The sequence below is a fragment of the Prunus persica genome, chromosome G2 (assembly GCF_000346465.2).
Source record: "Prunus persica cultivar Lovell chromosome G2, Prunus_persica_NCBIv2, whole genome shotgun sequence".
Classification (NCBI taxonomy): Eukaryota; Viridiplantae; Streptophyta; class Magnoliopsida; order Rosales; family Rosaceae; genus Prunus; species Prunus persica.
Window position 1 is genome coordinate 27632869 of NC_034010.1, and position 16238 is coordinate 27649106.

At 36.4% G+C, this 16238-nt stretch overlaps 2 protein-coding genes and 1 long non-coding RNA gene across 4 annotated transcripts; 1 reads left to right on the top strand and 2 right to left on the bottom strand.

Moving 5' to 3' along the window:
• LOC109947588 lies at positions 5999-6656 on the top strand. Its single transcript, XR_002270361.1, has 2 exons — positions 5999-6099; positions 6305-6656. It is a non-coding gene; the product is annotated as an uncharacterized LOC109947588 (long non-coding RNA).
• On the bottom strand, positions 6825-11251 carry LOC18785244 (ceramide kinase). Its single transcript, XM_020557126.1, has 12 exons — positions 10865-11251; positions 10387-10536; positions 10137-10304; positions 9898-9990; positions 9677-9769; positions 9248-9476; positions 8917-9001; positions 8624-8773; positions 8397-8498; positions 7848-8195; positions 7202-7268; positions 6825-7113 (listed from the first exon to the last, which is right to left on the bottom strand). The coding sequence occupies exons 1-12, from the start codon at positions 11036-11038 to the stop codon at positions 6976-6978; spliced, it is 1797 nt and encodes a 598-aa protein (XP_020412715.1). The 5' UTR covers positions 11039-11251; the 3' UTR covers positions 6825-6975.
• On the bottom strand, positions 12348-16015 carry LOC18787104 (probable isoaspartyl peptidase/L-asparaginase 3). Of its 2 annotated transcripts, XM_007218092.2 has the most exons (7): positions 15819-16015; positions 15375-15546; positions 14686-14750; positions 14176-14568; positions 14045-14103; positions 13591-13695; positions 12348-12876 (listed from the first exon to the last, which is right to left on the bottom strand). In XM_007218092.2, exons 1-7 carry the CDS (start codon positions 15912-15914, stop codon positions 12657-12659), a joined length of 1110 nt encoding a protein of 369 aa, XP_007218154.1. In that variant the 5' UTR covers positions 15915-16015; the 3' UTR covers positions 12348-12656. The 2 variants fall into 2 exon arrangements, with proteins under 2 accessions (XP_007218154.1, XP_020412716.1); XM_020557127.1 differs by lacking the exon at positions 15819-16015 and having other exon boundaries at positions 14176-14579; positions 15375-15426.

Below are 16238 nucleotides of genomic sequence, written 5' to 3' on the forward strand. Positions count from 1 at the left end.
TTTTCCCTTACATGCCAAGTTCCTCTCCATATCTTATAAGGTATTTGGTATCTGTTTAATTAAGTAATCACCATGATATGGAGAGGAACTTCACCTTTATAAATCATAATTACATACGAAATATTTGGATATGTATTTGGAAGTGAAATTCACCATAATTCTCCTCTCTCTCTCTGGTATTTTTCTTAAATTTTAAATATTTAACGGTGGTCAACCCTAAGCCTTTTGGATGGGAGTGATACTCATTATAGTCGACGTTACGGCGAATACTTAATAAAATATTGTGGTATTGAGATAGACATTGGCGATTACTCAAAGAATGGTTCGGCTTCCACTAGTAAGGTTCAAGGCTTTATCATCAAGTGGAGAGTGAGAGATGTTGTCTAATTTGAAACTTCATGTACAAATATATTAAGGATTATGTTATGCGGTTTCAACTCAATGTTGTCTAGTTTTACCTTGACAAAAATTTTATTGGGAGACTTTGGAAAAAGTCAAAGGAGAGAGAAATTTTTTAAAAGAAGCCAAAGCAATGACTTTCATGAGCAATGACTTTCATGTCATACTCAAATAAATTCTAATGATATTATATGGAAACAAATATAATATGAAGCTGGACAATGTGACAAGTTATTGTATCATTCAAATGAAGCATGGATATGGATAATGTTATATTTATATATGTATTTTCTACCTATAATATTTTGTATTTGTCACAGATGTATTCCATTTTTTTAATACCCCACACAAGCCAGCGGGGCTGAGAAATCAAATGTCATGTGGTTGTGAAAGTAGCTATTGGTTTTAGGGTATTTATTATTTCAGTTTGTGTGGTTGTAAAAGTAGTTAGGATATTGAATGTTGATGTTGATATCGCACAAGTCTTTAATACAAATGGGTTTTGAAGTCGCGCCCTGAATAAAAGTTGAGGCCCTGCAAACCAACACAATTAGAAACGTCTTTGTGTCAACAATTTGCTCACTCAGTATATATATATATATATATATATATATATATAACATTTGTTAAACATATATTATACACATAAAAAAAATTGAAGCCCCTCAAAAATTAAGAGTCCTATACGGTGGGACAACTTGCACACCCTAAAGAACACCCTGCATACATGCATATAAACTGTATACTGCTAAGAATAATGATGAATCCCTGATTCATCGATGCATCGTAAGAACAACCTTTGAATATGTTATGAGCCATATAATATAGTAAAACTATACGCACGTGTATGTATGCATGTATATGCATAAATAGAAAACCTCTCAGACCAAGATTACAGATTGTACAGGAATCTATTCTAAGTTCCACAGCATCATGTATCCAATTAAGTGGTCACCAACAGACAGCATCAGAGTCAAACATTAATTAAGAAAACTGCAGGAAAGATTGATGCATCCCAATTTACTGCTCAACTGGGGTGGTTTAAAAACTTAAACTCTGTGGAACACTCTGCTGCATAAGCCCTATTTGATAACTACAACAGCACAAACTACAAAGGCCATCAAAACCCACCTTTGGAGGTGTGCATCTCACCATTCTTCTTCAACCACATAAACAGAAGAAACTAGCAACTACTTTATAAAAGATGCTATGAACTTTATACCTGGGCAACACCATTTGTCTTGCATTGAAATTTCTGAGGCCACAGCTCATTCAAGTCCTCTGAAAGAGAAGAGGTTTCAGATGACCTAACTTAAGGTATCATAAGAATTTGGATACCTTCAACTCTGTCATAAGCCAAGGGAAAAGACAACAATGCAAGGAACGCATAGTACCTTGAATAATTTTGCTTTTAGCAATTCTGAATGTAATTTGGAAACACCGTTCGCAGTATGGGAGCATACAATCGTCAGGTTTGCCATTCGGATACTCTGTCAAATCAAATGGTAATTAATGGTCAAATTGCTAAACATTTTCTCATCAAGAAGACCAAAGAATGCTTAATAAACACCTTCAGAATGTACTTTTGAAAGGGGAACAAATAAGCCAAAAACTCATTTAAATACTGCCTTGCAGAGATTTCCGAATGCCCCTTTTTCTATCATCTTCTCAATCAAATACAGGTTGGTCCTCGCTCGCTCCCTCGCAAATACAGGTTAGTCATTAAACTTCATTGACCAAAAATATCCTTGTGCTATTGCTTAATTAAAATATAGTCCCCAGTCCATGTCATTACACAGAAATCAAAATATATGATCTTCTCAATCAGCTTGGAAAATCATTTTTGGCCAGTATTTTGCTTAGTCCCCAATCCATCTTTAAAGGCTAAACCCTAAATACATCAGTTTTTGCTAGTCTGCTTCTCCATATGGAGCTGGATCTTTACCATCTGCTTCTGCAATTGCTGTAAATCCCCCTTCATCTCTTCATGCGTATTAACCATTGTCTCCATCACCTGTCACCAAAAAAAGAAAGTCTCACCAAATATAATGTGGAACCTAATTAAATCAAACCGTAGGTCAAATAATTCCTTCCATTTGGGTATTATTTGACCTAATTGGGAATTAATCAACCTAATTGGGAGTTACTCAATTTAATTGGGAATTACCCAATTAAATTGAACATTACCTAATTAAGTTGAGAATTGATTTGGTTAATTACCATGATTCCCAATTAAATGAGGAGTTACCTAATTGAATCAGGATTTGATTTGATACCTACCACAATTAGGGATTTGATTTACCATAATAAATCAAATCCCTAATTAATCAAATTAATTCCAGAAATGGGAGGAATAATTCCCTTCCATCTACGGAATTATTCCTCTGAAACCCTAGCCTCCGAGACCACTATAAAAGCATAGCCACACACAAGGGTTGAGGTACGTCAGAATTACTACTAAAATCTCTACATAAAATTCCTCTCAAACCCTAGCCACCTCATTTCTCTCTCTCTTTTACATAAGGCTCCGGCCACCCGGTTTACACATTAAACACATCCCGTACCCTATTTTAGCTATTGTTTCTCTACGGATTGATTGAACTGACTTAGGCATCGGAGGGCCTTTGGCCAACACCCCCCGGGTGTGGTCCTCTTATTTGTTCTATTTTGCAGGGAGAAAGAGGCAGTGTCACACCCCGGGATCGGCTCCGCCGTAGCACGATATTGTCCGCTTTGGGCCCCCCCTCTCTGGCCCTCACAGTTTTATTTCTGGGAGATCACGAGCAACTTCCCAGTGGGTCACCCATCGTGCTAGATAGATGCGGGTGTGCACATATAAGGCACATCACCCCCTCTCCATTGGTCGATGTGGGATCTTACAATCCACCCTCCTTAAGGGCCCGACGTCTTCGTCGGTACACTCGCACCACACGGCAGAGTGGCTCTGATACCAAATTGTCACAACCCGGGATCGGCTCCGCCGTAGCACGATATTGTCCGCTTTGGGCCCCCCCTCTCTGGCCCTCACGGTTTTGTTTCTGGGAGCTCACGAGCAACTTCCCAGTGGGTCACCCATCCTGGGATTGCTCTAGCCCCCAACTCGTTTAACTTCGGAGTTCCTACGACTCCGAAGCCAGTGAGCTCCCAAAAGGCCTCGTGCTAGATAGATGCGGGTGTGCACATATAAGGCACATCACCTCCTCTCCGTTGGTCGATGTGGGATCTTACAAGCAGTAAAGAAGAAAGGGGAATCTTTCGAACCGAATATTCTCGTGGGGAAATTTGCTCCTCCCACATATAGCATATAAAATAAAACAAACAAAGAAAAAAAACTGCCTCTTGCATCTTCACATAATCTTGAGCTCTTGCAGTCTTTAGCTCTTTCATTTGGATGGACTTCTCCTTCACTGCCTCCTCTAGCTTACTCACTCTGTCCTTCATTACAGCCAGTAGCGGATCCACCATAGGGTCAGACGACCCCATGACAGCCCTGGAAATAGCTTGGAGGTCCCTTGTTGGCCACATTTGTCTCATGCTTAAAACATTGTAGAGCAGTTGTAGCTGCACCAAACAGCCCCAATTTCCCCACGGTGTAGATGGCCTTAGAGGTGCCAACAATGGCATCCAAGTTACTGTAGCTATCTCTCAAAGTTTTTAGAGCTCTTCTTGAAGTGGGTGATTTTATGAAAAATCGTTTAAAAAAATTAAATCTAGATGTCATGTCGTCTTGGGTTTTGTGAAAAAGCAATTTTGAAAAGAGCTGTTACTGTTGGTTCTTCATATCTCTCTCAGCTACGTTATTTTCTTTTTACTCGCTCAATTCTTTTGTCTAACATTTTTCTCTCCTCTTCTACTTTCTCTCTCCCCAGTGCTCTCTTCGGCTACGTTCAATTATATCCTCTCTCGCTCGCTCGCAAATACAGGTTGTTTCTTCATCTATGTCTCTGCTACGTTATTTTCTTTCTACTCAGTTCTTTTTTCTCACATTTTTCTCTCATTTGCAACTTTCTCTCTCCCCAGTGCTCTCCTCGACTACGTTCAATTATGTCCTCTCTCCCTCGCTCGCAAATACAAGTTGGTTTTTCATCTATCTCTCTGCTACGTTATTTTCTTTCTACTCAGTTCTTCTGTCTTACATTTTTCTCTCATCTGTTATTTTCTCTCTCTCCAGTGCTCTCCTCGGCTATGTTCAATTCTGTCCTCTCTCGCTCGCTCGCAAGTAAATCATCAAGTAAATTAACTAGTAAATCATCAAACAAATTCATGATCATGCACATTCATGTTATCCAACTTATTGATTTTGCATTAAAATTTTACCACTCACAAAGAATAGAAACACTTGTGTATTTTGCTATTCTCGGTCAATCACAGCATGTCACGCATGATAAATTTTTCACATAACAGTCTGTGATTGATTGAGAATAGCAAAACAATGATATATCCGTTTCATATAAGTTTTTTTGAACAAAGAGAGCTCACCACCCCCTCCCTGAAGTTATTTATACCCTTTAAAACAATTAAACCATGAATAGGTGCAGTTTGGCTATTGTTGTGAGTTTGAGGCGCATTTGAAATAGGTGTACTTCATCCAAAAACAATTAAACCATGAATTTGAATAACCATTCTTAAACCGTGCTTATATTTTTGGAAATTTCATACCTACTGGGTTTTATAGGTGGTTAAATTGGAGACAATATTGGTATTACTAGTAGTGGACTCATTCATTATTTGTTGTATTTTTATTTGTCAAGTTTTCTATGTAAGACTTTATATTCTTCAACACGTCCCCTCACATAGGACCATCACATAGTTGGTCACACGTGGAGTCAAGTCCATATCGGAGTCAAGCATTCAAGCTAAACACATGAGCACCACGAATTGAGTCAGGAGTAAGGGTAAACATTCAAGCCCAACAACTGAGCACAACATATTGGTAAGGGATAAGAGTAAAAGGCCTGGTAATTTAGCCCAATCAATCATCCCATACTATGTTAGACAAAGTGTATGAGAATTTTCATATATTTCAATATATGTATTCTTCTCCAATATAGAATATTGAGGTATTTATAAATAAAAAAAAGATATAAAGGAAATAAATCTCAATTACAATAGAACTATAAAAATGTAGTAAAAAAAAAAAATCTAACTAAATAAGGACTGCCAACTAAATAGATTTAGTTAGATCTTTCGAGATAGTTTTGCTAACTAATCAATATGCTCATCCAGTCTAGAAAAAAGAACTTTTATTCAAAACCGTACTTGCAATGCATCATAGTTTTGGGCTTTTCTTTTTTCTTTTTTCGCACGAGCTAAGAGATTCGGAAAAATAAAAAATAAAAAAATAAGGAAGAGAGATTAAAGAAGAACAATCTTTGTACTCTTGGAATGAAGGTGCCAGATGCCAGACCATAACTATATTAATTAATTAGCCCCCTTAATTATATCTTAATTTAATTTGTGACTTGAAATATTGCACTTAATGATTAAGTAACTAATTTTCTGTTCTAATTTTTGTTACTGCCTCCGCCTCCATCTAATACAGTATAATTATTCCTATAAATAAATAAATAAATAAATCAACCCATTGGCTTAACCCTAATATTTGATCGAAACAAACAGCCGTCCTCTAAATTCATACTAGCTAGTAGCTGCTTGCTGCCCCAATATATTAGATGGGTGGGGGGAGTTCCCGTTCCCGATGTTAGTCAACTGAGAATTATGTTTATCCTCTGAACTTTATTTAGGATTTCAATTTTTAGAAAATGATGAAATCTCATGAATGATGCTTGATCAAAAGTTTGAAGTGCTACTATTTTCATTCACATTTCCTGTTTTTCGGCCCTGATTTTGATATTCTGTAAGTTTAGAGTGCCACAATTTATTTATTTGGGGTTTCTTTTGGCAGTTAATGCGTTTGCAGCCCGATTGTGTTGGTTGAGATGGCTTTAAATCTGATCCGGAAATCGACGAGTTTAATCAGTGGAGAAGGACGCTAAACAATGCTTGTGGTGTTGATGTGTTGGAAAAAGAAGGTTCTACTTCCCCTAGTTCGGCTCAACGTTGAAGATGGGGAAGAATGGCTGGCTTGGCTTGGCATGTAGGTGTAGTATTGAGTAGACAATTCGATAATTGTGTATATAAATTATGTGGTAGACTATGAGTTAATTATTTTATGGACGTTGTAAAATGCCCTAAATTATAAAATTAGCGAGGTCTCTTGAGTCTGCATAATAACAATCAATCAATAATGTTGATCTTGTGATTCTTGCTTCTTTCCTTTCCTTCCCTTGTAGTTTTTTGCATAACCTCGTCGACCTTCAAGTTTATCTCTGTGTTTGTTGATTGGGCCGACTAGCTAGTTACTACTAGTTTGTTTCACATGATTTCATTTGGTTGGGCGGGGAGGGGAAATACGCTCAATTCACTAATTTGAGTTTGAAAAATGCAAATATTGGATTTATTCCTTCCAAATTAATATTAGGGTACAAAACTAGAACATGGAATAAATAAATAAACAAATGTTGTATACATTATAGGCAAAGTGGAAGATTATCTGGAGTGAGCATTAGTCTTGTATCAAACTTCAGGACCGGATGCAAACAAGCTGACAAGGCCTCGAAATACTTGTGCTGATAGTTGGTGTGCTTGAAAGAGCTCACCGTCCAAATTCCACACGCTCTCGTTGCCAGAAGAAGTAAATGTAAACGCAGTGGTCTGCAGTGCACCCAAGAGATATGAAACAATTAAAGGCAATACGAGTTTTTTCGGGACGAGTGATGAACACATGATGAGAAACACTTACCTTGTGATGTTCAACGAATTTGAAATCAAAGGGGTTTCCTCCTTTCCTTGCAAGCTGGGTAAGATGCCTGCGTGTATCAATTAATCATATGCATAAGCAACTTTTTATGGTCTTCATGGATAAAGCAGTGAAAAACTATCAACCTATGGTACTGGATGCCAATCAGAAATAAAATCTTCAGAACTTTGCATCAAAACCTCTCTTTCAGCAACTCACAACTAGTCAATATGACTTGAAGGCACAAGAAGTAAAGATAAATCCTTAAGCTGGCGAAGGGAGTTCTAGAAGCATAAGTCCTTAGGAACTTGGCATTGAAAACCTCTATAAGAAACTCCTAACTCGTTGGCATTGCAAGCACAACAAACTCAAATTTTTCTATGTGCACTACATAGAAAAACACTTGAGAATTTTCAAAAGAAACAGATGATTCTGGACTACCATGTTACTTAGGATGTAAGCCTTTCAAACTTATCATAAAAAATCCTTTTGCCATCAAGATCTTGGATAGGTCATCAAAAGATTGCTGCAGCATTGAATGTGCCCACCCTAACAGTTTATAGCCCAATTATTTTAAATTTAAATATGGGAAACTATGTCAGGGGAGAAGACATGAAGGTGCATTGAGATAAGGGCCAGATATTATTACCACAAATAGAGAGCATGAGAGCAGTCTTTGATTAATATGAGATGCATCAAACCATCTGAAAGATGTGCATCAACCACCAAACCGTCAGGTGCTCTATCATTTCTACAAGCAATTACTGCAGCACCAATGCTAAGAAAACTTCCCTTGGACCTGGACCATTTTGTTTCTCCTGGATGTGAGCAAGGTGTGGTGGTGTTACAGACTTTGCAGTTAACACGGCATACCACCTTTTCAGATTTCTTTGGGCTCCAAAATGGTCGCTTGCGACCCCCCAAATTTCCTCTTTCAGGAATTGATTTTGCTTCTTCTGATTTGACTTCTAAATATGCTATTTCTGCCTGATATGACCTGAATGATGCAACATATATAAATTAGATACTACAAAGTTGAGCACATCTGAAAAAGTGAAGTAAAGGATCATTATCTCTAGTCACAATTCATTGGTAGCTAATGAAAATAATCTGCATGCATGGTGAATGTATAACCAATAACGAATCACAGACCATGTTTATGATTTGAGCCCCAACATTCATTACTTTAGCGACTTACTTGTGCTTCAAAAACACCCTTGTTCCTGCATAATCATATCGTTTAGGGCCCATCCAGCGGTATTTTTCACTCTCAGTAATGACATCTCCATAAAATCCATACCTACAAATATTGAACATATGAATTTTAGAGAACATTGCTGATGAGAAATTCAAAATGAGAACCAAATGAGATAATTTTCCATTTCATCACCAGTCATTTATTTAGACATTGTAATGAAAAACTACCCGGCAAAAGACGCTGCATAGCGCACAAAAGGTTCAACCTTCGATGTAGATTTTATTTTCCACCTTACAACTTGGGCTACATCAAGGCACACCCTTTTTCCAAGGACAATGTGAAATGTAGATGTTATAGGATCTCGAGTCCCAGTTGTGCTGACAAAAAAAAAAGTGAGCACCTTACATTAGGCCAAAGAGAACAATATATGAGTAGGGTATGGTAAAATGGTCAATTTCTGTTCAAGTTTAACATCAACTTGGACAACATTTATGGTAACAGTAAAAATGCAGAGAAGTACCACATCACAATGGCATCAGTTGAGCCAGCAGGAATAATTCCAAATCTAAAATGCTCATTGGGGAGGGAAAACTCAGAATCTTGATCTGTTGTGTTTTGAAAAGAAGAAAAAAATTGTTCAAGTAATAGGCATTGGTAAATATAAAGACAATATACTATTATAAAGTAATATCATGGTTTGTCTAATACAAAATAAATCAACAAACAGGAGAAGAAATATCTTCAATTCCGGTGATTTTCTACCTCCAGTGATATGTATGAAAACAACCTGTCACAAATATAAATCAAACTGAAACCTGACTTGTATGGAAATAAATTATTATGGTACATACTGATATTTGGGACTCCAAAGCTATCATAACTTGTACTTGGGAGGAGAGGAGACTGCTGCTCATTGTTCTGAGAAGAAGTTCCAATATCTGTTGCATTTGGATCACGAACACAGAAATTGTCATCACATGTAGCAGATTGAAGAAAACCCGAAGGAGTTGGTGGGTATGGAGCTTTATGCCTTGATAAAAGAAATCCATTAAGAATTTCATTGAAAAAACCATCACCACCCTGGAACCGAATCAATTAGCAAGTAATCAGTAATTAGGAACAAGATGCAAAAAGTTCAAAAATCTTTAAAAAGGAAAATGCGATACGTTAACATGTATTAACATTTTATGTAATACAGTATAAAGCACAATGAACAACCAATTCCCTAAATCTTTTTATGTTACGGAGATTAAAGTCAGTCTAGGGAAGTTATAACTTACAACGGCTATAACTCCGTCATATGAAATAAGCTCCTTGATGCCTATAGATGCCATCACATCAAATGCGTGTCCTGCCCTTTGGGTCACAATCACCTGATGAAGGGATGGAAAACAATATTTAAGAAGGATCACTTAGCGCATTAAATATAATTGCATGTGATCTAGTGGTATCACTTCAATGGAATTTTATAATCTAGGATTAGAGCAATCTAGAACTCTACCTTTGTTTTCACTTTAGCCCGGGAAAATATAGAAGCCACAGAATCCCAAGTTTTGCAGCCATTTCCCTTCCCACTCCTTGGATGAACAAAAACCTAGTCAATCAGGAAAAAAAAAATTCTGGAAAAGAATTATAATACCACTTTATGTCAATTTTGATCAGCCAACTAAAGAATTCAAGATCCAAACATGAACAACGATATAGTGATAAATAAAAAATAAAAAAAACTACCAAACATACCAGAAGATTCTTTGGTCTCCCTTGTTCTAGGGCCAGAGAAGCATTAATTTGATTAACCCACATCTGACATGTTTGGAGATCCTTATGACCGAATGTATATGCAACCAGGACCCGAAGAGAAGGGAGAGTCTTTGACCTCTGGAAACCATGCACTGTAAAGCGGTAAATCTGCATGTATGTAAACACAAAAACACATCATTATCTTATGGGGGATTGAAAGCACACAACCAAGAACAGGAATTGAACAAACCTCGGAGTCGTGACCCGAAAGGCATTTTCTAGCGTTTGAAATGTTTGATCCATGAATCAAACCATAGTCGATCAACTCAACAGCATACACATCAGAAAATTTGATCTCGGTTGCAACCTTTGATTTGATGCCCAAACAAGTTGAGTCATGCTGATATATTAGACAAAGAGAAAAAAATTCAAATGTTCATACTTCAACCTTATTACCAACTCATCATTTAACAATTATAAATGCTTTTTTTACCTATGATGCAGTATCCCAAATAAAGAAAATAACAAAAGTGATCATAAACTACTATCAGACAAAAAAAAAAATCATAAACTTCTATCAGAAATAAACAAATAAATAAATAAATAATTCAATCTGATCTAATATACACAATTAAGAACATATTTCAATCTAGAGTTGATAAAGACGAACCTTAAGTATCAAAGAAATCATTTTTAAGATAAAAGAAGAGAAGAGAAAGTAAAATTACATTATCCAGTGGCTCAACCAATTTCCAAGACAACCCATCTGAGTTGAAGGTAACAGCGACTTCCCCAACGTGGTCCAAGGAAAGGGTGCAGCTCAAAGACGAGGCCTGGCCATCGAACTGTGCGGGTGGGAGAGATTGCTCTGTTTGCATACAATCATCTACATCTCGTTCCATTCACGAGGTTTGATAATAATTAAAATGAAATTCAAGGCCAAGAAACTGAAGATTTTTTCAGATGGAATTCAAAAAACCGGTGATCGGGTTATGGGCTTTGGAGGAAATGCGTGAAAGTCGCTTGTTTTTCGTCTTTTCAATCCGAATTCCCCCAGCGAGGTGGAATTCGCGCTTTTATTGACCAAAAGTAGCCAGAGATATTTTGAGTTTGACCCAAAAATAAAAGCCAGAGATTATTCAATTCTAACTTTGAATGATTTTTAATGGGTTTAAAAGTTTGAAGGTATTCAATTATGACTTTTAAATAGTCTTTAAAAATTTAGTTGTATTCAATTGTGGGTTTTAAAGAAGAGTATTTAAAAGTTTTGAGGTATCCAAAATGTTAATGACTTTTAAAAACTTTGTTAAATAAATGACTTTTTATTATTTTTAAAGCTAATTCTTACTACCAAAAGTCTTATTAATTTACACCAGACTTTATGAAAGTATTGGGAAGCTAAGCCAATTTTTTCTTCCCTTATTATATCAAGCAGCAGATAGATCTTTTTTCTTCATGATTAGGGCTCCACTTTGATATCCCATCTTGTCATCCACTTCTTTCAAGTTAGTAAAAAATCTTGAATGTTTGTATTCTTTTCTCATCAACAATAATGAGCATTGGAATTTCAAAAGGAATTTGTATTATGGTTTATTCACCGTCATTGAAATGAATCATGGCTAAGCTCACTAAAAAAATAATTATTATTATTATGACTAAGTTTGTTTGTTTGTTTGTTTTTTTTTTATAACTGAATCATGGCTAGCTGAATGCCAATTATTTCCTCATGGTACATTTTCAAATGTACTTTGTCATTTTTATCATTTTCTAATGTTAAGGAGAACTATTCTTTGCTTTTACGTAATTGTATCCAATTGTTTTTTTTTTTTCTAATTTTCTGTTCCATGTATGCCGACTAGTTAATTCAACATATTAAAATAAATGCTATTCATAAAATAAATATAAAAATAAGTATTTAAAAGTCTATAAAACTCTATGACAAAAGTGTATGTAAGTTTGTCACTTAACTTTATAAAGTATGTAAAATTTATTAAGAATCTGTCAATTCTAAGAAAATCACTCACTTAAAAAAAGTCTTTATAAGTTAGAATTGGATACACCCCCAAATGTTTTTCTTCTTTTTTTTTTTTTTTTTCCAATTTTCTTTCTCGTTTGATGCCAAAAATCTAGTAATAAAAAATAAATTTCATGAAAAGAAATCAAATAATAAAAGGTTTTAAAAATTGGAATTGCAAGTTGAACGGAAGGAGGTGAGGTCAATGAGATAATCAAATCGTTGACCTTCATAGAAACGACATGTCGTTATTTACAAGGAAAGGAGAGATTGTAGTCTGTTTAGGTAATGTCCTGCTAAGACTCATTCAACAGAAAAACAGCCACAAAGTCCTCAGATATAAAAGTCTCCTCACAAGTTCAACAAAAGTTAATCAAAAGATGTTCTCATTTTGACGATAAGTTGAACCTCTCATCCAAGATTACACAGTTCAAAAAAATATAATTCATTCACTACAAAAACTCTGGTGCAGAAAAGCATTGCAATGATGACAGACAGTTGCTCTGTCAGGGCACCACGGTGTAAACCTTTACATCATCCATTTCCGGGCTTCTTACTGAGTACTGAAACGTCCATCCATGGCAAGCACCAGCATGCACGCCCTTCTTATTGACGGCAAACACAGCTCCTACAAAATCAGGGAATTTTCTCGCAATTCGTGATATTGCATCCTTCGCGGCAAGATTAGGTTCCATCCCCAATCTCATACTCTCCACAACTTGATAACTGCGGTTCAATCATTTAAAGTACATAGCTAGATTCATTAAATGGAAGTGACAGACTCAATAGAGGTGCATCTACATAAGTTTGACAAGGAATCTATTTCAAGCATGGCCGCCAGCCAGAAGAAAATTTAGGACTAAATGCACAAGGGAAAGTACAAAACAAAGCCTCCTACACATACACAACATATTCATTAGAGGTGAATGAACCTGCATGGGAACTACCCAAGTAGTTTTCAAACCAAGTAAACCAGAACTAAAAATGTGATGGTTCAGATTGGCTTGCTATGCTCGTAACTAAAGCCTCCGTGCCGGCTTACAATGCTTAACAAGCCTCCTACAGGTATGTTTTGTTTAAGAAGAGTATTTACTTTATGTTTAGGACAAATTATAACACTGGATTGACTTCAACCTGTTCTGCAGATTAGAGTTTCACCCTGACCCCATAATGACTAATGCTATGAGAATATGCAAGTCTGTTGCCCATGATTCATCAAAATCTTAAAGGAAAAATTCAGAACATAAATAATTGTTGATTTCATTAGGAGGAAAGCCTAATCATCTAAAATACTAGGATTTGCTGACCCAAATTGACATCCTTTAGCAATATTCCAACGCTTCAGCCATTAAAGGAATGTTTGCTCCACAAGAAAAGAACCCAACTAGGACCAAGACAAAAAATAACCAATAATTTAGTAAAATATATTTTTTCCATTACCATGGAAGGAAACGCATCATGATGTCACCATCTCCAGTTGCACCACAAGCACCAACTTTGTCATCAGCATATGCAGAAGATCCTGCAATTGGTCCATCACCCACCCTGCAATCAAGAAAGCAATGCCTCTAGTAAATTGAAACTACGGATGGGGTGATAAATTTCTCATTTCATCATTATTTGATTATTTTTTATGGGATTAATTCCTTCATAATTAATAGCAACAAGTAGAGATGGATGAGAAGCTCACCCAATGTTGTCGAACAGCTTTATGACTGTTTGTACAGTATTTTACAAAAGCATAACCAATTTTCGCAAATAAGTACAAACGGTACTAGCAAATAAATTTTTTATTAGAAAAGAACAGGGATTCAGCTAAGCAAAAACTGAGTTTTAACTTTTACCAATAAGACTCGAATAGTATCAACTAGTAGTATGCCTGAGTACAACTTACCTCCCTGGGATCTTAAATGTGGCTCCATTTGTTGAGGTACCAACAGCGATGTTCCCCATCTAGACCAAGAAAAGAAGGTAATTAGTGAAATCAAAGCATTTAAAGGAACCTTGCTAAGGTTATCAACTTACTTTATCAAAAACTGCCATTGATATGGTGTCATGGTTGTGACGACCAACATGAGATGATCTTGATTTAATATTTTCCATCAGAGTGGTTTTGGAACATGTCCCATGAGAAGAGCCCAGGAAGTCCTTTGCATGATAAGGGCCACACCTATCTACAGGTACAACATCTTTCCAAAAATTAGGCTGGCAGTGGTTTTCTTTCCATTTGGTCCACTTATCCATAGACTCCGATGAACTAAGGTTTGTTGGTCCTGGAAGACCCATAGAAATAGCAAAAGCTGCGGCTTGCTCTCCGACAAGCAAAGTGTGTTCGGTATATTGCATCACTAACCTAGCAGCTTTGATTCCATCCTTTATATACCTCATGGCAGCAACAGCTCCAACCTCCATTGTCACCTATGCATGTCCTTAGCAAACACATAATAGATAGTGATTTTTAGAGCAAGCAATAGAAAATGGTGTAGTAACAAGAAAAATAATTGCGACAAAAGGAAAAATGCAAATACTACCTACCCCATCCATGACCAGAGCATCGATTGTAGTTTCTCCATTCTCATCTGGACTCCCACCAGGCCCAACTGTCCCAATAATAGCACATATTATAATTTCTTACAGTAATTATCAATCCCATCAACATGCTTAGCAGTATTCCATTTGAGAAATCACAAAATCAGTTACATAATTGAAGAGAAGTTTTTAGTATGCTAAGAAAACAAAACTTACTTATGTTCGGTTATGATTTAATTTGTAAGAATTCACTCGATACTATAGACACATTCTAATATGATTAAAAGCTCCATTTTCATAAGAAGTGACATTGAAATAAGCTACATGATAGTATTGTTGTCAGTGAGATAATATTCATCCTGGTTTTCCAAGCACATCCAAGATAATAAAAATTAAACCGGGGTTTGTAACTCATTAATTAGTAGCTAACATGAACTTCACAATAAAGTAGAGACGCAACAAGTTCTGTGTCACCTTCATCTTCTAAATCATGAGTTTTAGACAGACAAACAATTCTCTCCCTCCCTCCCTCTATAATGCTAATGCACATAAATAATTAACCCAATGAAGCAGATAAAGTATCAAAAATCAGCATTTACAACTAAATACTGAAAATAATCAAATAATGCACCAATTCCTAACAACAGTTTTCTTCCATGAATAACTCAACCAAATCTAAGAATTCAGGCACCCACCTGTACCATCACATCTGAGTTCCTCGCAAGCTGAACAACCCTCAACAACGGCATCCACCGCAGAGAACCCATTATCAACAACCCTCCAAGCTGCTCTCACAGCCTCTAAGAATGGCCATGTGCTCACCACCACAGGGTATTGCCCGGAATTCGAAGCTTCGTGTCCCATGACCTATTAACCCATTCAAAATTTGATCTTCAACTAATAATTCTACCCAATCATATGTGCAATGAAAGAACCAAAATAGAAGTGTTTGATTTCTGAGAAATTGCAATCTTGGACTTTTCCTCTGTTTTCTTAGCAATGAGATATGAAATAATCGAACTTGGTTAATAAGAAAAACTTAAAAGCAGATATCTTCGACTTTTCCTCTGTTTTCTTAGCAATCAAACAAGGAGAAATTGTAAAAGATAGTGTGATCAAATCAAATATGATTAAATTACCATGAAGAGTAATGCAAATGTAAGGAGAAAGATAGATGCGGAGTTCAGATTGGTGGCAGCCATCGAGTGGGGCAGCAAAGAGTGAAGGTCTTTCATCTTTCAAAAGCTCAGCTGCTGCTCTGTTATCTGTGCTGGGCCTTCTTCAGGAAGAAGAACGAGTTTGACTTGCAGGTGATTTGGCTTGTCCACTTGAAGGTGGGTCAACTCAATTATGACTCGCTCAGTTAAATGTGCTTCGAGTGAGAATTACTTGGGCTTGGGCTTGGTCTTGGCCATCTTTCAAACCCAAATATATATTTTTGGGTCTTTTTAAACCCAAATAATTTCTTTTTTTTGTGCATAACCCATTCGAACAGGAATCAGATTGTCATAGAAAGTTTTTTACTTCTTGAGTAGGTTTCCTAATTCTTCTTCTTCTTC